This window comes from Periplaneta americana, chromosome 5 (genome assembly GCF_040183065.1).
Source record: "Periplaneta americana isolate PAMFEO1 chromosome 5, P.americana_PAMFEO1_priV1, whole genome shotgun sequence".
In the NCBI taxonomy this organism is placed as follows: domain Eukaryota; kingdom Metazoa; phylum Arthropoda; class Insecta; order Blattodea; family Blattidae; genus Periplaneta; species Periplaneta americana.
In genome coordinates this window covers 118166335-118188056 of record NC_091121.1, presented here as the reverse complement: position 1 = coordinate 118188056, position 21722 = coordinate 118166335, and the positions used below count along the sequence as shown (strand labels likewise).

At 37.4% G+C, this 21722-nt stretch overlaps 1 protein-coding gene across 3 annotated transcripts in view; it reads left to right on the top strand.

Annotated features, from left to right (window-relative positions):
- The window catches only part of LOC138700100 (vascular endothelial growth factor receptor 1-like), a 343737-nt gene that overhangs the window by 148830 nt on the left and 173185 nt on the right, over positions 1–21722 (top strand). For all 3 annotated transcript variants that reach the window (XM_069826422.1, XM_069826423.1, XM_069826421.1), the window contains exon 3: positions 15325–15517. In XM_069826422.1, coding sequence (XP_069682523.1) covers positions 15325–15517 — 193 coding nt within the window. The remainder of the gene's footprint in view (positions 1–15324; positions 15518–21722) is intronic.

Sequence of the window (21722 nt, the reverse complement as noted above, 5' to 3'; positions counted from 1 at the left end):
CCGGTTCCGCGGCGGCGGGATCCTCGAAATGCTCTGAATTCTCTCTTGGTCCGGTCTAATTCCGTCAGACGAAATTACGTAACCCAGGAAAACTGTCTCGACTTTAAAAAATGCTGTTTTCCCCAGCTTGACTGTCATACCAGCCTCTCTCAATTTAGTGAGTACAAAATCAATATCTCTAATATGCCTATCAACATTTATTGCCATATATAAGAAAATCGTCAATGTACTGTGCCAGAAAACCTTTCGTCGAATCACCAAAAATTATGTCAAGTGCCCTTAGTAGCGCAGATCCAGAACTCGCGATGCCGAATGGGCATCGGGTATACTGATAAACTTTCGCGTTGTGTAAGAACGCTGTGAATTTTCTCGAGTCCTCGTCCAGCGGAATCTGCCAATACGAACTGGTCAAGTCCAAACTAGTGAATATAGAACAGTCACTGATACGGCCTAACAAAGTGTCCACTGACTCCGTCCTGAAATTATCTTTAACTGAAAACGAGTTAACGTGTCGGGCATCGATCGTCACTCTTAAGCTTCCATTGGGCTTCCTACCCCAGCACAATGCATTTACGTAAGGCGAGTCTGATACTTCTATAACGCCATCTTTTAACATATCATTTATGACTTCGTCTGCCTGATCCCGTAAAGATAGGGGTATGGGTCCACATTTATGCCGAAATTCCTCCATTCCTACCACCTTAATTTTGTGTGTATACACTCTACACAGACCCGGCGCACAGTGGTCCGAATATTAAAAAACATGGTCAAAAATATCTCCCTATTTACAATCTACATTATGCCATGCCCAATCAACAAATAATTGTTTAAAATGAGAAATATAATTAATTTTAGCGACTTACATCTATACCGGACCCCTCCTCCATCACTCATCTTCAGAATCAGAATCTCCCGAGTCCTCGCTGTTGGGCCCTTCAGGTGTAGAGAGTAACTGGAGCACTTGCAGTGGTAACTGTGTTCTCTTCTTCTTGGGGAGTTCTCTTAGATTGGAAATTAAAGGGTCTGATGCAAGAAATAGTCTATGGAATAAGTCAAAGTTGGTAGTAATTCTTGACGTCTTTCTGGTGCGATCTTGTCGAAATCTTCGAACAGTTTTGTTTAATGATTCCATTGCTTCCTCGGATAATTCTCCTATTGGTAATAAAGCTGATTTTACAATAGATGTCCCATGAATAAGAATTTTGTGCATTGTTGGTGGCATATAATACCATGGGTATAATTTCACGAACAGCTCTGCGGTCTTTCTGCAGTATATATATTGAATTGCGATTCACTTATATTTTGAAAACACGAAATTGTAGTAAGAATCACACTGAATCGTGAAATTAAACCATAGTCAACTCCAGTTATTTTAGATGCTTCTTTAGTATTTTCGAAAAATCTTCTTGCCGTGTTCCCATCATTTGTGGTCCCATATCCAGGCTTCGGTGTATCTATAATAAGCCCTAATCTATTTCGAAATGCATCTTGAATAGTTTTCTTTCTTTTCTTCATAATTTCTCGACTTCCATCTCGTACATTTGCCTTCCATTTTTTTAAATTCAAGCCGGTAAGATATATGTAGTATGCATTCAAAAAACCTTATATGTGCATGTAGAATTGATAATCCAAAGACAAAATTGGAGGTATCTTCTGACTGTTGTAAAAATTCAAGATTATTCATTTGTGAAATTTTTGCACCACAGATGTAGCACTTCATACTGGATGACTTGGCTAATGCATTGCCTATTTTCCCGTCTATCATAGTTAAAAGTAGTGAAAACTGAACTGCGATGTTACCTAATGTAAAGAGTTGCAAGTCCTGTATCTGATTTTGTACAGATTCTCTCTCTGCTTGGACTATTTCCGTTGTCTCGTGTGCCCACTGAAGACGAATAGGTCTGCAGAACCGAGTTGATGAAGGACGGGAATTCCTCCATGCAACATCTCCACTTTCAGTATCAACCAAGCGTAGGGGAACCAATGACGTAGGAAATAAGCTTTCATCACTTTTCTCTTTTTGATTCCATATCTGTTTATATTGCAAATGACCTGAGCTTCCGTTAAAACCCCATTTACAATGCAACATGTAGTTTTTCTCCGTGTTACTTAAAGGTGAAATATTCAAGATTCTATAAGCTGTATGATGTAACAGAGACTGTAATTTGACCTCACATTCATTTTCGGTCACTTGTATGCCTTGGGAGTAAGTTTCTTTTTTAGCTTCTGAAACGGATTGATAACTGGGGCAGAGATCATGGTTATGTGTGACTGTCATTTTTCTTATTGTGTTATATTGATGTCTGGACAGATTTGAATCTATTATTAATGAAAGAGCTTCTTCATTTGTGAGTCTAGTACTTTCCTTTTTTTCCTTCCTCCAATAATCACGAATTCTTTTGCCTCTGCTTGGTGTTGTGGTTGTTACTTCTTTTAATAATTTGCCTGCTGCTTCATCACCTTCTGACCTTAAACTAATTACTGTAGCATAAGAGAGCTCTTCAGAAGACACATTTTCTCTCGTTTCTTTTGCTTTTCTTCGTTTATTTCTTTCACTTAATTCCCCAAATACTTTTGTAGGACGACCGCGACCCAGCTTTCCCGATGTGCTTGGAATGTCTGTATGTTTTTTCGGCGTTGATACACATAAAATATTTTCAGTAATCAATGTTATGTCATGATCTAACCAACGAGAATATTTGTTTGAAAAATTTGTTTCACTATAACCACACTTCACCCAGCGCTGATAATACGGAAGAAAAAAAATGTAGTCTAATGACATTGTATAACTTTTTTTGTAACACTACAATCAGTACCAATTTCAAATTTATTAGTCAAATATGACGTGATATAGTTTTCTTGTTGCTTACGCGATTTGTTTCTCCGTTGTCTAATTTTATGGTGAAGTTCACGGCGACTCACAGAAAAATTCATTTTGCACTTGCACAATAAACACACCTTAAACCATTAAACGTATCAAGATGACTGAATACAATTAGTGTTGCAGTCAGCTTGGAAAGAACCCCCTTTTAAATGGAAAGTAAACAGAACGCGAGTTATGACTATGAGCTGTCACAGTTATGGCATGTGAGGATTGAGGAAACAGCGCGCAGGGGTAGTCTTGGGCACATAGAGGTTACCCTTGGATAACCTTGGAGATAAAACCTTCAAAATTCCCTAAACGAAGGCTTCCCTTAACAGCTGTGTAAGTTTCACAGTGTACATATTTATACATTTTTTAAAAACTCTCTATATATTTAAGTACCTTTTTAAAAATAATACTTGACTTTAAAAAATTCTAATTAATACTAAAACATAATATTAATTTAGGTGTTAATGTGTATAATGTAAAAGACATATAACATTATATAATAAAAATATTTACTATTATTTTTATGCATTTTAAAACTTGATCAGGGCTCTTTTAAAATCACATCACTAAGGTAAAATTACACAAGTTAGATTTATGTCACTTTTGAACAAATATATCATGAAACCTGTATGTTATTATTAATAAATGACCTGTGATTTTATAAGGTCAAGTATTGTAGAATTATTGGAATGTGATTTAAAGATTCTGTATCGAAGTTGAAAAATTGATTTTTGACCAGCTTTTAAGCGATCCGGACCACTGTGCGGCGCGTCTGAAAAGACATTTAAATGGATTCCTACAACATCCATTAAGTGTTTTCTTTCACTCTCACTCAGGCCGTGTGCCTGGTTAACTTTATCTCTCACTATTTCGAAAGTATCTGTCTTCCTATTGTTCGACGCGTCCACCTGCCTAAGATCGCCAAGCGAATCCCCATTACAATGGCTGGCCCTACCGCTAATGAGATTACGTCCTATTTGTCTCGCCTGGACTAATTCGCCGATACACAACTCGCATTCTCCGCAGCCTACTTGACACACTCCCCTAGTTACCTCGTTACCTTCCCACGGATTAACCTCTATAATTACATTCTTACAAATTTTGAGATGCTCTACGAAAAATAACTCTTCCTGTAATTCTATCTCTTCCGCGGTTCTCTCGTCTATCTCTGGTCTAGAGCTATCCCTACTGAATGGGACATGGCCTACACTGCCGTTACCTGCCGTAACCCCTAGTCTGTTTTGCCTGAAATCTAATAGCGCGTGCCATTCATAGAAGCTTTCTACTCCAATAATGATGTCGGTAGTCAACCTTTGTATCACAAGAAAAATAGCATTTAATTTCACGTCTCCGCACTCTTAACTCGAACCATACTTGATATTTTACCTTTTCCTTCTTCTTGCTTAGGGCGCCCGCACAGTACAGTGAACATATGGGTAACGTTTGCAGTTTTATTCCTGAATCCCTAACCTTTTGAAAAAATTCCAAGCTGCATACATTATTTGTGGAGCCCGAGTCCAACAACACACAACACTTTATCCCAAATATTCTAGCATCTATATATGGCAATATATAAGTCTCATTATTTTCTAACTCTGGCTTAGTAATCTCGCTCTGTCTCTTTACGCTTACCGCGTTGGTGGATTCTTTTGATAGTGGCTTACTGCACTTAGCTACAGAAATCTCCGAACTCTTGAGACTTCTGTCTAGCAGTTTCCCGAGTGTGATGCAGTCGGTTCCACTGCTATCTCGTCTCTATTTCTACTATTTATAGGCTCCCGGCCCATATTCATCCTGACCGGACTTTGCTGACGTCCGTTCATGTCTCTATTCCTACTTTGTCCCACGTTACACTGTGTAGGTGGCCTATTGCACCCTTGTGAGGCCATTTCTTGTAGGACGTCTCGTCTACCTCTCTCCTGCTCCTGTCTCCTCCAATCACCTCGATTTTGCGGTCCCCTGCTAAAATTAGGCTGCCAGAATCCCTGTCTGTAATTCCTGTTCCGAAGCCAGTGTGGTTGGGTTCTAAGCCTATTATTTCCATTTTCTTGTCTTCCCGTGTACCATCGTATGTGGTTAACCCTCCGAAAATTTTTCTCTGAATTCCTCATAGGTGACATTATCCCCTAGGGACACTAGCGCCCAGTTGAGTGGTCGGCTCTTTAGGCTCTTTCGTACGACAGTCATTTTTAAGTCATCCGTCACCCCTCTTACTCTAAAGTACGTTTCCAGCTCACTTATGTAGTTATGTGGGTTTGAAAATTCAACCTCATCAAAAATAGGGTAACCAATCTCATTCATAATGTGAGTGGGGTACTGGGGACGGCCTAAATATGCCTTGTCGTTTACATTCATCAACTCACTACGCACATCATCCCGTGAGGTCTGACATTCCTCACCAACACTATTGTTAACATGTCTTACATTTATGTTACTACCTGAGGCCGGGCTCTCACTCGTGTTCTCTTGTCTAGAAACTGCACGGTCCGAGCTGCTATGTCCGCTTAAATTTGCGGGACTACCCCCATTTAGTACGTCGTTTATTGAGTTTAGTTTACTTCTTAATTCTTCCAAACATTCGTTATCCGCCCTTTCTTTATTCTTTATGGCTCGCTTGAGACCGTCCACTTCCTGATCCATCTCACCTATTTTCTCTTCCACCGAGTTCTGAATTTCCCGAACCTTCTCCACTATCGCTTCCTCAACAGCTGATTTTAGATCGCTATTCTCTTTCATAGCACTATCTCTAACTCTGACTTCTAAATCCTTCATACTTTCTGACATCCTATCCATAGCTATCTTCAATTGGTTCTCCATTCCGATCCCATTCTCGACTAATTTCCCCTCTAGCTTCTCTATTTTGTCTTCCATCTTGTTTCCTCTTTCCGCTAATTTTGCAATATGATCTCTAATCTCTCTCGAACTTTCCCTCAATCTATTTTCCATTTGTTTTATTTGGTCTCTACTTTCTCTTGAGTTGTTGTCTAATTTAGTTTCCATTTGCTTTATTTGTTCTCTACTTTCCCTTGAATTATTTTCCATGAATTGTCTCATCTGCTCCCATAACTGTTCTAGCGTCATTTCCCCTTTGCCGCTTTCTCTACTCTGTTGCTTTTCCACCGTTCGCTCTCCCTCAATTTCCTGTCCTACGTTATTCTCGATCTCCTCCCTGATTTCCATAATTTCCTCGTCCTTCCTTTGCTCCATGGTTCCCTTGCTTCTATTTTCTCGTCTTTCTCATATATTCCTAACTACTTTACTCCTATGGCTACGTAGTATCATCTATATGCTACTCTGTCATCTATCCGACGCTTGCTTTCCCAATAATAGTCTAACTATGCCTGTATTTGCACTCTGCTCACTTCCAACAAATTACGCAATACACTTGTTTCACTCTTTCCCCCAAAATATCACACAAAAAAAATACACACATATATATATACCCAAAATATCACACCAGAAATTGAAACATATACACTTTATAATTATTCCCCCAAAATATCATATACTGTACATATATACACACATTTATACATCCTCCATTCATACTTGCCACCGCCTCTCGAGTTGCCTTCTCTGGTGGTCTCCGTGTTGCCTTCTCTGGGGTTGTCGTGATGTCGCGATGGCCTGGTTCTATTCCCGCCTTCCAACGTCGTTCCTCGGCTATGCAGGGCTGAACTGCTCCGTCCGGTCCTCCGCGTTGTTTGGTGCTGTGTTCGCACCTGGGGCCGGTCACTGGAACAGCTGTCTTCCTTCGAGCCCCACGTTGGAAAGCGCCATTTGAGGGTGGGAGCGTCTCGGTGTTGCGTGAGATTCACTCAGGGTAGCCGAGGTACGGTTGTGGTGTAGGATGATGTCAGGAATATTACCAAGCCGGCTACTTATATAAAAGGCAGTGTAAACTCCAAAACTATAAGTTTATTGTCGTATTCACTTGGTAAACCCTAGAGTATGTATTTCCGGCTGACTTATAATTCAATCGTTGGTCGCACTTCTGTATCGACTCTATGGCAGCTCTGAATAAGCTCTATCCGATACTATAAATTCAATACTCTGCCCAGTACACTATGATCGAAGCTCCTAAACGTTGACGAGTAGTCTCACCGATGACAACGTTCTATCTATCGAGTCTTCGCTGGAGGAAAGACTATTAAGTTGGGCCGCCGACACCAAAAAACTCAGTGCGTCGTGCCGTCGACACGAAAAGAAGTCGTAGTCCTGTCGACACAAAACGAAGTAGTTATTGTGCCCTGTATGTAGGGCCGCCGACACGATAAGAAGTTGTGTTCGTGCCCTGTATGTAGGGCCGCCGACACGATAAGAAGTTGTGATTGTGGCCTGTATGTAGGGTCGCCGACACGATGAGATGTTGTGTTCCATTTCCGCTCCCCGTCACCCTTATTTATAAAACCTATCCTATGCTAAAACTAACTATCCTATTGGTTAAAAACTACGTCACTTAACCGCCCTAAAATCTATTCTCTATTGGTCCAAAGTGACCTCATAAGCTGGACCAAGATCTCTTCTTATTGGGCGCGAAATACGTCATCTCTAAATCTGGACTTTGGATTTCCCATAACATCAAATTAGCTGGTAGATATTTCGAGAACCCCCGTTCTTTGGAAAATCCCGAGCTTGCAGAAGCTTTCCCACGGGTCCAGTCCAACTTTGGCTTTTACACTTCGACGAGTGTCTATATAAAACCCTGCCCAAGGTGGCCATAAATCTGTCCAATTCTGACAAGTGACGCAGACGAACACCTGCGTGGGAAGCTAATTCTAACCAAGTCGCTGGGACATCCCCGCGAATACATGTAACAAAAATATGGAGATATCACTTCGCTATTAAATCGGTCTCTCCCTCTCCTAATTACTGCTTCAACCTATACGGAATCTGCTGTATGTTTCACAGAGACAGATTTTAATTAATCGAACTAGTTTCTTGGGAATACCAAATTCAATAAGAATATCATATAATACTTCCGTCTTAACCGAGTCATATGCCTTTTTGAAGTCTATGAATAACTGATGTACTGTACCCTTATACTCCCATTTTTTCTCCATTATCTGTCGAATACAAAAAATCTGATCAATTGTCGATCTATTACGCCGAAAACCGCACTGATGATCCCCAATAATTTCATCTACGTACGGAGTTAATCTTCTCAAAAGGATATTGGACAAAATTTTGTACGACGTCAACAAAAGTGATATTCCTCGAAAGTTACCACAGTTGGTTTTGTCCCGCTTTTTAAAAATAGGTACAATTATGGACTCCTTCCATTTTTCTGGTACAATTTCCTTTTCCAAAATAGCAAGTACAAGTTTATAAATTTCGCTATATAATGCACTTCCACCTTTTTGTATTAATTCTGCTGGAATTTGATCGATACCTGGAGACTTGTACTTTTTCAGATTTTCTGTCGCAATTTCGACTTCTGAAAGCGTGGGTTCGGGTATAAATGGCTCAGCAGTTTGTATTTCAATTTCGTCCCGATCATTTCTATTTGGCCTATGTATATTTAGTAGTTGCGCAAAATAGTTTTTCCATCTGTTTAGGATTGATGGAGAGTCTGCAAGCAAGTCACCATTCTCATCCTTGATCACGTTTACCCTTGGCTGATATCCGTTCTTAAATTCCTTTATACCCTTATATAAATCTCGAATGTTTTTATTCTTACTATTTGTTTCCACCTCATTCAGTTTTCCTTCAAGTAACCTTTCTTTTTATTCCTAAGTGTACGACTTGCTTCCCGTGTTTCATTGAAATAATTATCTCTATTCTCCTCAACTGGATCCTGTAAGAATTTCAATTTTGCCTGTTTCCTTCTTTCTACTACCATGCAACAATCTTCATCAAACCACGGTTTCTTTTTCTTAGTTTCATAATAACCTATGCTCTGCTCAGCTGCAATTTTGATACTATCTCTGATATTTTCCCACACGCTATTAACATCTAATTCTTTCTCAACTTCGTTGGAACTTTCTAAAATGGCAAACCTATTCGAAATTTCGACCTGATAATTTTGCTTAGCTTCCTCGTCCTTTAATTTCAAAATATTGAATTTAGTAATTTAACTTGTTGCTCTACTCGCTTTGCTACTGATAATCTTTCTCTTAATTCTCCAATCACCAAATAATGGTCAGAATTACAGTCTGCACCCTTGAAAGTTCGAATATCTACTATACTAGTATGTCTCCGTTTATCTAACAAGATGTGATCTATTTGGTTGTGTGTCAATCCATCTGGAGAAGTCCAAGTATATTTATGTATATCCTTATGGGGGAATGTTGTACTTTTGACAATTAAATTTTTCGATGTGGCAAAGTTTACTAATCTAATTCCATTGTCACTACTAGTTGTGTGTAGGCTCTCTTTTCCAATAGTTGGTCTAAAAATATCCTCCTGTCCTACTTTAGCGTTGAAATCCCCCAATAAAATTTTCATGTGATATCTAGGTAACTGATCAAAAGTATGTTCCAATTCCTCATAGAAGCTATCCTTTATATGATCGTCTTTCTCTTCTGTAGGGGCGTGAGCATTTATAACTATGATGTCGCACCATATACCCTTAAGTACTAAATATGATAACCTGTCACTGCTGATTTTATTCTTTTATGAACAAAGAATCCTGTTCCTAATTGGTGATTATTGTTTCCTTCCCCATAATACAACCATGAATGTATAAATGAAATATAACCGTAATACTGAAGAAATGTATATATATAAAATTTCATTGTAATGAATATTTAAAATCCTCTCCTTTCGGCATGTTTTACCCTCTTTGTCGATAGGATCCTACATTTTATGAACTATCCGCGAATCGCACGATCGTACATGATACCAAATTATGGCACATACACGATACATATTGTATGGCGTCGGTCTCGGTAGTGTAGTTGGTTTAGCGCTGGCCTTCTATGCTCGAGGTTGCGTGTTCGATTCCGGCCCAGGTCGATAGCAGTGTTTAAATGCAACACGCTCATGTCAGTAGATTTACTGGCATGTAAAAGAATTCCTACGGGACAAAATTTCAGCACACTGGCGACGCTGATATAACCTCTGCAGTTGCGAGCGTCGTTAAATGAACCATAATTTTTGTATTGTATGGTTGGCAACACTGCTTCAGAAGTATTTTATACGTAATGGTAGCATTGTGTGTAGGAAGTCACCGCGGAAAAATACGTTCGCAAAGTAGAAAGATAAAATATAATGTATTTAAGTTCTGTAAAGAAGGAAAAAAGTGGTCTAGCTATTCCTCTGAAAAGAGCTGTGGAAAAAACATCGAAAGCAGTGGGGAAGAGTGAAAATCGGTGAAAACATAGCAAAAGAATGCGATAAAACTAGCATTTCGAGCATGCAATGTATGTCTATAACATAGCGCATTTTTCCAGCTATGGATAACATGTAGTAAGTAGTATGTAGTATCTTCCTCCGAGCCCTCTTCTCTGCTATGATTATTATATTCGATGTAAATTCACGCTCAGAGTTATTCATACGTGTCACGGGTAGGTGGGCTACTGCATCTTTGCAGGTTGTGTACATGCTCTCTCTCTCTCTCTTCCTCTCTTCCCCTCCTCCCCTCGTTCCCGTCCAAGAGGCCTATATCGTCTAACATGCATATAAACATGATAGTGGCGTCCTCGGAGAGCAGCGGTATTCCCATTTGTCCCGAGTAATATAAGATTTGCTGATTATATGGCATTGGTAGCAGTAGAGGAGATGATACTAAGTCATATGCTACTAGAGCTAAATGACAGCTGTGAGCAGTATTGAATGAAGATAAGTATTGTACCAACAAGACGAAGACCATGATCATAGGATGAAAAGTAAAGAAGGTAAACTCGTGAATTCTAAATGAGGCACTAGTAAGTAGCCAGCTTCAAATACTTAGGGTGTACTATAAGCAGTAACATGAGCTGCTTGCAAGAAGTCAAAAGGAGAATAGCAATGGCAAAGGAAGCTTTTAATAGAAAAAGGCGCATCTTCTGGAAAAAGAACTAAGAAGAGACTAGTGAAGTGCTCTGCATGGGGTGTAGCATTGTATGGAGCAGAAACATGGACATTACGACGAAGTGACTAGAAGCATTTGAAATGTGGATATGGAGAAAGATGGAACTTGTGAAATGGACAGACAAAATACAGTAAGAAACGAGACTGTGTTGGAAAGAGTAGGTGAAGAAAGAATGATGCAGAAACTAATCAGAAAGAGAAAAAGGTATTGGTTGGGTCACTGGTTTGAGAAGAAACTGCCTTCTGAAGGATGCATTGGAAGGAATCAGGGGCGGCTTTAGAGGTAGTGCCGTTCTGCCATGGCACTACCAGAACACAGAAGGAAAAGGAGAATTCATATTTTCCGCTCAAAACCTGAGAGAAACAAGTTACGCTTATACTAACTCTACCGTCTATATGATCTTTACAGCGAAACACGTTGTAACCAGTGTTTGGAGGATGGATCTGTGCCAGGCATTACATCCCATAAGAAATATAATGGGATGCGCGCGCAATCTTCATGTTCGCTCGTCCTTTTCAGCATCTAAAGCATGATCTAAAATGTGCCAGGCACAATTTGTCGCTGGCTTTTGAAATGCTTGTAAAACTGTATACATCCCCATTTACTACGCCAATCCCTTACCACGCTCTGTCTGTCCTTCCGCTTTGTCGGAACAAGTTTCTTAGAGCGAAGACTGCAACAATAAGATAATAAAATCTCTCCCGATTTCCTGAAAACTTGGCTTGAGAAAATTTTCACTTTATTATTTCTACCAGCAGTACCAATTGTAGTGTGAACGTGTTAAGTCGTGAGGTTGTCATCGTAATAGTGGTCATGTTATCGTGTTGTATACTGTGAAAATATGAATTCGGTTAGCGCTTTATTGAAATCTCAGTTTTCAACATTAACATGAAAACAAACTTCGTGTTAAAGAATTAGGCAGACCTACACCGCACTTAAATATTCATCAAAAGCAGCAAAGTGCTAAAGCTAACAGATCTCGCAAATTCAACCCAGATATTTATTTAAAAAACAACTGGTTGTGTGGATGCGATGTGAAAAATGCGTTCTTCTGTTTCCCGTGTGTTCTGTTCGGAGGTGAACTCAGCTGGTCAAAAGTGGGTGTGACAGATTTAGTACATTTATGGGGTAAAATAAAAACACATCATAAGTCAAAGGTTAATAGGAATAATGTCTTCAGTTTGTCTATGCTGGGTAAAGCGAACACTGAAAATCAGTTAAATTCACACTACAGACTGGCGATTGCAAAACACAATGAGCAAGTTGATTAAAACAGATATGTGTTAATTTTAATAATAAATTGCGTACGATTTTGTGGGGCACTAGATTTAGCACTAAGAGGGCACGATGAATCTGAGGAGTTTTGTTTGCAAAATAGACAACTTCGACAAAAAAAAGTGATGGATTTATTTTCAAGTCAGAAGAATCGGCGAATGGATTTTATCTATCGCGCATATTAACCTGGTCAACAAAAGTGCTCAAGTGCTCCAGTTGTATAAATTTTGGTGAGTGATTATTATTATTATTATTATTATTATTATTATTATTATTATTATTATTATTATTATTATTATTAGAGACGAGAATTTCATGCACTATAAAATACCAAAATATGCATGCATTCATGCACTATCAAACAATGAAATATGCATGATCAAGCGAAAAATACATTAAAATATGCACTTTTATTTTTGTTTCAAATGTCTTATTTCACTTCACTTTTTTTGCACAGTTAAAAACCTAACAACATTTTTCAATTGGTTTCTGTGAGGTTCCTGCACTTGACAGTCAATATGTTTTTGTAGGCAGACAATGATCTCTCTATATTGCAAGAAGTTATGGGTTTAAACTTGAATGAACATATTTGTGACAGTGTCAGGTCAAATTCTTCATTCAAGTTTTCGCCACAAATAACCTTCTTCACTGAATCAAAGAATCCGCAGTCCGAGTTAGCATTTATGACCCTGTCCAATTCGTTTTCCGCCGCTACATCCACTTCCCCACGGGCATAACTGAGGAATCTATGAAATTCTTTGAAGATTCTTTCTTTTGTTGCATTCTTGCAATATGTGAAACACATGCGACATGCTGGTCGACTTGAAATTTTTTAGTACATTTCATCTTAAATTATAATAGACCTTTCGGTTACCTAGATACGATTTAAAAACGGACATCGTAATTTAATAGTTATTTTAAACAAGTTTTGTAATTTTTTTACAAAGAACAATTGTCATATAAAATATTCGGAAACAGAACAGCATTGCTTAACTCTTTACTCCAACAGTCGCAAAATACGATATCCTCATCTGACCTAATAAAATCTTTTCCTTTACAGTAATCCACTGTGCAAAGAGTACGCTTTTGGAATCTTTAAATTGGAAACATATTAGAACCACATTAACACGCGCAAACAGAATAAACAAGCACATTAACAACTTACGATATTCACACACTGCAAACACAGTTTAACGATGATTCCAATTTTAGAAGAATCTAAATTGCTACTAGTACTAGAAAAGGAAGAGAATTTACAACCTCCCTGAAAGAAGATGCTTTTGACCTAAATTATTTGTCGGCAATTTCCTTGAACCCTCTATATTTCCTCTCTACTTACTATTCTCAAAATATCCAATGTAATAAATTCATTTATGACACGCAGTGTATGGAGGGTCGTCGGTAAAGTGTTGTAAAAGTGGACTTCCGTCCAGGGAAAGGTCCTCTAATACCTTATTGTGAAAATCTTAACATTTTAAATGTAAACTTCATCTTATGATGTTGGATGACGTATATACGTCCGTTGATGTGACATATTAATGAATTTTAAATACTGATATAGTCACAATCATGCCATGGTATGAAAGAAAAATTTCACAACCTCGAGCGGGATTCGAACCTGCGGCTTCCTGTACTCCGGTCAGGCGCTCTACCAACTGAGCTATCGAGTTCGTTTCACGCCAAAGGCTCGAAATAATTCTCCTCTCATACTGGCGACTCTGTTATAGAGTACGGTCCATAGCGTCTGATCTAGTCAGCACTGTTTATGGATGGAAAGAAACATTGTAAATATAAACTTCATCTTACGATGTTGGATGACGTATATACGTCCGTTGATGTGACATATTAATGAATTTTAAATACTGATATAGTCACAATCACGCCATGGTATGAAAGAAAAATTTTACAACCTCGAGCGGGATTCAAACCTGCGACTTCCTGTACTCCGGTAGGTAGAGCGCCTGACCGGAGTACAGGAAGTCACAGGTTCGAATCCCGCTCGAGGTTGTGAAATTTTTCTTTCATACCATGGCATGATTGTGACTATATCAGTATTTAAAATTCCTTAACATTTTATTTAATTTTTCTGTTATTTAGTTTTTTTCTTTTTCTTCTTCAATCCTGATTCCTGATGCAAAAATATGGGACATAAAATCGAGAAACTGAGGTGTCCACACAAAACCATTAAAACATGCATTTAAACTGAATGTAATGTATATTATATGCATTATTAAGCTAAAAATTACCTAAATATGCATTATGCATGTTTTTATCCCTAAAATGTCGAAAACATGCAAATATGCAAGGGAAGAGTACACATATTTGGAACCGGAAAGTAATGAAATGGATAAATACTAAGTTTGAGCTATGTCCTATGTTCCTATAAAAACATGCACTTGCATGGAATTCTCGTCTCTCTAACTATTATTATTATTACTATTATTATTATTATTATTATTATTATTGCTTATTTCTTGTCTTTGGTTTAGACCATAGGCAGATCCAGGGAGGAAATAGTAGGAAAAAGAGTTACCCTCCCCCTTAGGGTATCCTGGATCTACCACTGATTTTGGCACTAGGCATTAAATATGTATGAGCCGCCACTGGAAGGAATGATGAATGGGAGAAGAGTTTGGGGCTGAAGAAGATGTCAGATGATTGACGACATATATGGATCATATGAGGAGACAAAGAGGAAGGGAGAAAATAGGAAAGACTGGGGAATGCTAGGTTTGCAGTGAAAGACCTGTTCTTGGAGAGAACACAATTAATGAATGAATGAATCCTCGAAAGCTTTGTTCACATAAAATTTCAATTGAACTTGCTGGGATTTAGACTCTGGCATCCAGTACATGCTCTGTCTAGCGATTCGGTTAATGATATGCACAAGAAAGAAGTCACATTTATGGCTTCAACTAACATTTACTTATAAATAAATATGTATAAAATAATATATTACCGGTATTCCTTTTCTTTTGCATATTAATCACTTTAAGATCTTTAAGTGCTTCATATGATTTTATGGAAAAATATATTTTTTTCTATAGTACTAATACCTTAAACAAAATTAAACTTTGGTTCATTATTTTACTAGTAATTAAACCATTTCTAATGTCATATAATACTGATTTTATGTAATTATAATATATTTGTATTGTTACAGAGAGAAGAAGACTATGGGCTGACTTCGGACGTGAACATAACTGTAACAAGAAATAATGAAGAGTATCATTCTGTGCTGAAGGTTACTAATGCTGCTTATCTAGACACAGGCTACTACTACTGCATTGTCAACGGAACCTCAGACTTTAGTGATGCTCTGGAAAGTGTGTCTCAATTATATGTATATGTTGCAGGTAAAAAAAAGTAATTTAATTAACATAAATTTAGGAATGCTTAGCCTAACTTAACCTACTCTAACATTGTTAATCTTAGCTATTTAATATTTAACATGACTTAATTCAACCTAATCTAATTAATTTTACCCAAAATAACATAACCTAACTTCACATAGTGTAATCTAATGTAAACCCAATATAAAATATATTTTCATCCTAGTGCTGTGTAGAAAGAATACCAGTATAGTAACCATCAGTGGTGAAGCCCTTAAAAGGCTTTTGAGGCTTAACCTACCCAAAAAATGTTAGTTATTATACTTATTAACAGTAGGCTAGACCTAAAAGTTTGTTATAACGATGTATTGCAACATTTTGTTTTGCTCCGATTCTTCTGTATATTAATTTGACTGCTGGCAGTCATTCCAGTATGTAGAGTTCACTGTGAGGTTTGTGGCAGAAACCCTCTAAAGGCATGGCTACAACCTTGACTCACAAGCTTGAGGGGAGGACCGGGGAGGGAGTATTGATTTGCCACATCTCTGTATGAAAGGAAGCTAGCCTTCCGTGACAATAATATGTTGCACTATATTGGTGTTCTATCATTCTTCTGAGGTGTGTGTGTGTGTATGTTTTTTATGTCTTTACTGAAGAACATGCTCCATTACATAAGTAATACTACATGTCTGTTTGCTCTTATAAAATTACTATTTTCTTACAATCAGAGATGAGACAGAGTGTCATAGTTCTATATGGTTTTGATAATGATATTTACTATTCTCCATATTTGTGCTATACACTTTGCCTACTTTCTAAATCTACCTCTCGTATGAATTTACAATATTCCTTTAAGTATTTGGTAATGAGATCAGGTCTGTTTGGTGGCCACCTTCCTCCTTTGGAATTTATGATCCTTTCCAATTTGTTTCGGGCAGTGTTGTACTTCGTGCACTCGAGTAAAATATGGTCTACCGTTTCGTCACCGTTAGTGCAACTGCATGTTGAGTCTTGTACAATGTGGAATCTATGATAATATGCATTGATTCTTCCATGACCAGTTAGCATGGTTGTAAGTCCAGCTGAAAGAGGTAGTGCTAGTCTCTGTGACACTTGTGGAAAATATCTTCTTGTTTCCGCTCTGTTTTTTGCTAGCTGCCATTTCGCAAGGCTTTCTTCTTTCAGAGTCTTTGTTACACCACTCATGGGGATCTTGCTGTAGTGTATTGTGTCTTCCCTTGTAGCTTTCTTGGCAAGGCGGTCAGCAAGCTTGTTCCCGAATATTCCTATATGAGCCTTAACCCAGCTGAAGGTTATGTTCCACATGTGTCACATGGTTATGTGTGTGTGCGTGCGTGCATGCGCGTGCGCGTTTTTTTTTTTTCATATTAATTTTGTGTAAAATGGCTCATATTGAGAGAACATTGAGGTCATTATTTGTAGAATTAAAAGAGAAACCATTTTCAAGTATAGAACAAAATGTGCTTAACAAAGATAGGAGATTGACACCACATTTATATATTGGAATAGCAATGGAGGAAGACAAAATAGAAATTTTCAATTTTGTTGTCATACTATAAGAAATATCCTTTGCTAATAGGATGCTCTGAGACAATATTGTTATATTGTTTTTCCTGTATTCTGTTTGGGAGTGAAAATGAGTGGTCTTCATCTTCTTGTGAGGTGTTGTCACAAAGAATTTTGATAGAAAAGTAGATAAAAAAAGATATAAGGTAAGAAGATTTTTTTCAGTCTACCCAGTATTTATACCTTAGCTTCCCCATGATAAATTACCCATTTCTATATTCAAATAGAAATAACTTTCTCGTGATTTGCGAATTAATTATACATTCAGCAGAAAGAACAGACTGTTCCCAAGTACTGGTACACTAATTAATTACCAGTACCTAGTTTAAATTTTATGTTGTTATTTTTTGTATTACATTTGGAATTTACAAACACACTCTAAGCTTCACTTGCTGCATCTTGCTGAACAATATTTATGTTCATTTTTTTTTTAATTTTGGTGAATGAAGCACGTCATTGGTTGTCATTTTGACTATTTCATTGAATTTACTGTTGATGTTAAATTGTTATTGTTTTCTTTCTTGTAATGATACTTTCCAAATCATTTGCATTAGCGAAATTTTAAGCAAGGCCTATTTAAAATATGGAAGATTCAATACAGAATTCACAGTTTTTGCACCCTCTCCATGTTGGAAAATATCAATTTTTTTTCAAACAAGAGAAACTCCTTTTCATCGACGAACATGTTAAATTTAAGTAGCCACAAGTGAGTACCTTATCTGTGGTTCAAGTGTTAGCATGCTGGTCTTTCATCCAGGCGGCCCAGGTTCGATCTTGGGTTTTCTTCTGATGCTGCTATACGAAGGGCTCGATTTATCAGTCTTATCACTCTACTCGTATGGATGGGATCTGGCTCCATCAGGTGCTTATGACAATAAACATCATAAGAAATACTAAAAACAAACAAGAAAACTCAACACAAACACAAGAACAAAACAAATACATCATACTAACATATGAAAACAAGAACACATACAAGATTGCATCATCTTTCAAAAAACTAAAATATAACATTGCATACAGAACACAGAACGTACTACAAAATCATCTTAACACACAGACAAAAAACACAAACAAATACAACTTAATAGGAGTATACAAACTATCATGCAACAGTTGCAACGACTTCTATTTTGGTCAGACTGGAGGATCATTTCAAACACGTTACAAGGAACAATCACAGCCATAACCAAACTGCACAACAATTCAATCTACACAGAACACATCACAAACTCCAGTCACAACTACAGCAACATAGACACTGACATGAAAATATTATAGATCCACCCAAAAAACCAGAAACTTGACACTCTAGAAATTTACAAACATACAAAAACACACCCATAGCACATCCTGAACACTCAACTAGTCAGTCAATTTTGTAATGTTAACACAGTAAATAAGTTACTAAAGTTAATCAGTGAAATATTTTTCCATATTTTCTACATCATCAACTGCCTTCTCTCTGTTAGAATGTTCTTATAAATGGAAAAGGACCTCTCAACTTCACACGAAGGAACTGGCGCTATTTTAGATGAGGAATGATACTCGGAACCATGTTCTCAAGGAGCTGCACACATTCACCTTTAAATATTTTGCATACAGTGGAAAAGTTGTGTATCCTCGGTTCTTTTTCAATACTTTATTAAATTTTACTGAAACACACTCACCGATTACTCCCAGCACAACACTCAGTTTATTGGTTGCATCTTCCACCACTATCGACATAGATTCATGAAGGCCCGTCCAGAAGTTTCCAGCTTTTTAATGGTGTACGAAATCCAACTGAAGTGACTTTTGATGTATGCTATCGATGAAGCTATCTTTGAATCTTGAAAGGCACAGCTGATGCACTTTCAGAAGAAAATGTTTCCACCACCAGCTTCACTGCCTCGAAATGTTTGTTAAAGAAGTTCACAGCTTTTATCCACGTTCCCCATCTAGTAATCACAGATTGTGAAGGTAAAGGCACATCCAATAACAGTTTCTTGTAGCACTGCATGCAACAGGGAGATATCTCTTATGGTCTCAATCACTCAGTATAGTTCATGTGCCAAACACATGAAGTGAACCATATTGCAGTAAAACACAGACAGGGCACCAGCAGCTTTCAGCATATAGGATGCAGCATCTGAATAGAGCACCAGCACCTTTTCTTTGTTAAGTCCGTTGTTGATGACTTGAGAAACTGTAGCATGATTTCTGTTCCAGTGGTTTGCAGTAAATTAAATAAGACTTGAATGGAGTCTCTGGATCCAATTTATCTTCGACAAGATTTGCTATAAAATGACCTATGGCTTGGTTGTCTCGTCAATGGAAACTCATACGTAGAAATCACCAAGTTCAGCTCTAATCATTTCCATTGTGTTGGTGTAGCAGGAATTGAAATAATTTTTCCAGGGTGTTGATTCATCCAGAAAATTGAAGTTGCAGTATTTGTATAGGAATGCTTGAAACTTTGGTGCCAAGTTTATACCATGGTATGTTTGCAGCAATCATTGCCATGCATAAATCTTTATTAAATTCACTGATAGAAGACGAAGATTCCAGCACCACTTGTGTAAGAAGATCTTGTTCTTTTGATGGAGCACATTTTTTATTTCTCACACGAATTTCTGTTCTGATAATTCTGACTTCATAGAACACCCAATGCATTTGTCACACACTTTGAACAGCATGATTTTTTCATCACTAGTAAAGGCATCATCAATTGAAATCCAACTTTTAACTTGGATACAACTGACGCCATAGCAGTATCACCTGATGCCAAAATAAGCTTCTCAAGAAAACTGAACGAACTATCGTACTGTTTTTTTTTTTTCAGAGAAACTCATTGGGGTGTTTGTGCCAAACGGTTATACCCACAGGGTAATTTTCACTCCGTTCTTCACTGTGTTAGCGGTATAATTAGTCAATGACCAACCCTTCACATTTGTATTTGTTCCTACTTCTTAAGGGATATACAAATTGTTAGCATGACAAAGGAATGTCCATTTTTTGACAGAATACATTATTATTTTCAATTATTAAATTATTTTTATGCACTATAGGTGAAGAGGACAAGCTTTATAAACAATTTTCAGACGTATAACTTATGAATTAATTCGAGGGAAAATTGGTTAAAAAAATGTGTATTCTTTCAATATATGCATTATCCTTCAAAATATCTAATATATGCCTAAATATTTATTATGCACCAAAATATGCAAAATTATGTAACTTAAAACTTCGAAATAATGATCCCTTTGGTGTAATTCGCTTACATTTTAGCTTTTCTTAAAGCTACATAATAGGAACAGAATATGTAATTACATAAAATCTGGCTTTAATCATTGCTAAAACAGATGTCTGTTGTCATGGTACTAAATCCACGGCCACCTTAATCACATATTGGCCACAGACGCGGACTGAGAGAAAATCCTGACTGTTTGAGGGAAGCACTCTAGCAGTAATGAAAATAGTATATTGTATGTATTGCTCGTCATGTGAAGCTTACTTAAGGAGAATGACTAACTATATAGATCTGTTTTCTTCTGCTGGTTAAATGAAACAAAGTCTATAACAAACACGAGTGACCAGTGAAACCTACTAGCCTAAAAGGTCTGATAGCATCTCTCTCTGTCAAGGCCAACCAGCCAACTTCTGGTGTTGCGTCTACATGCTTCAGCAGAGCTGAATGATTGAATCATCATCCAACTAGTATAGCTGACATTCAAAACTGGATTACTCTATTTGATGTAGTTTTCTAAATTCCTCAAGATGCAGGGTGGGCACCAGTCTCATACACTAGTCGAAATTTCATGAGAAAATTTCTTTTCTCATAAAAATTGAAGAGTCCACTGCAAGAATGATGGATGTCACTGCCTTGTCGAAAATGAACCAAGACTGTCAATGCATAGCTTAAGACATATAGAATGTACATAGAGAGTTATATGGCATTAACACTGATAGTCATTGTCCAGTAATGATCGGAAAATCACAGTTAAGCTTTGAGCGCTAAGCATTTCAAACTTTCAATTGCTTCTCCTGCAAAATGTATTCCAAATGACATCCATCATTCTTGCAGCGGACTCTTCAATTCGAACCAGCGCTTATTATGTTACTAGGCTAAGACATGACGTCTTACACCACTTGATTTTTCCTATTTTCTTTATTCATATTTACTTGTTACTTATATTCTTATTTCATCATTTGAATTTTGTATCATACTTAAGAATATTCTTTGTTTGATTTTTTGTCATATTTTCCTTTAACCGTTCAGAGATCGCGCACGGTCTTTTCGAACAAAGGTTCTTTTCGACCGTGCGTGATAAACTTTTAACCAGTGTTGCCAACTCAGAACTCCATTTACCGCTGCATAAGCTTAAAAAACCGCTAAACTGTAGTCAAAAAACTCCAGATTTTCCTTCCAAATTTGAAATTCAAATTATACACTTTTAGAAACTAGAGAATTTTATATAAATGTCGAATAAGTTATGGAAAGTGTGTATCATTTTATCTATGTTCTATGCAAAATCGTCTTCATACTCGTACAGGAGGGATGATGTACAGCCCTGCAACTCACGAGATGATTTTCCGTCATTACCCGACTTGTATGCATTCATTTTTAATGGGTTATTTTACGACGCTGTATCAACATATC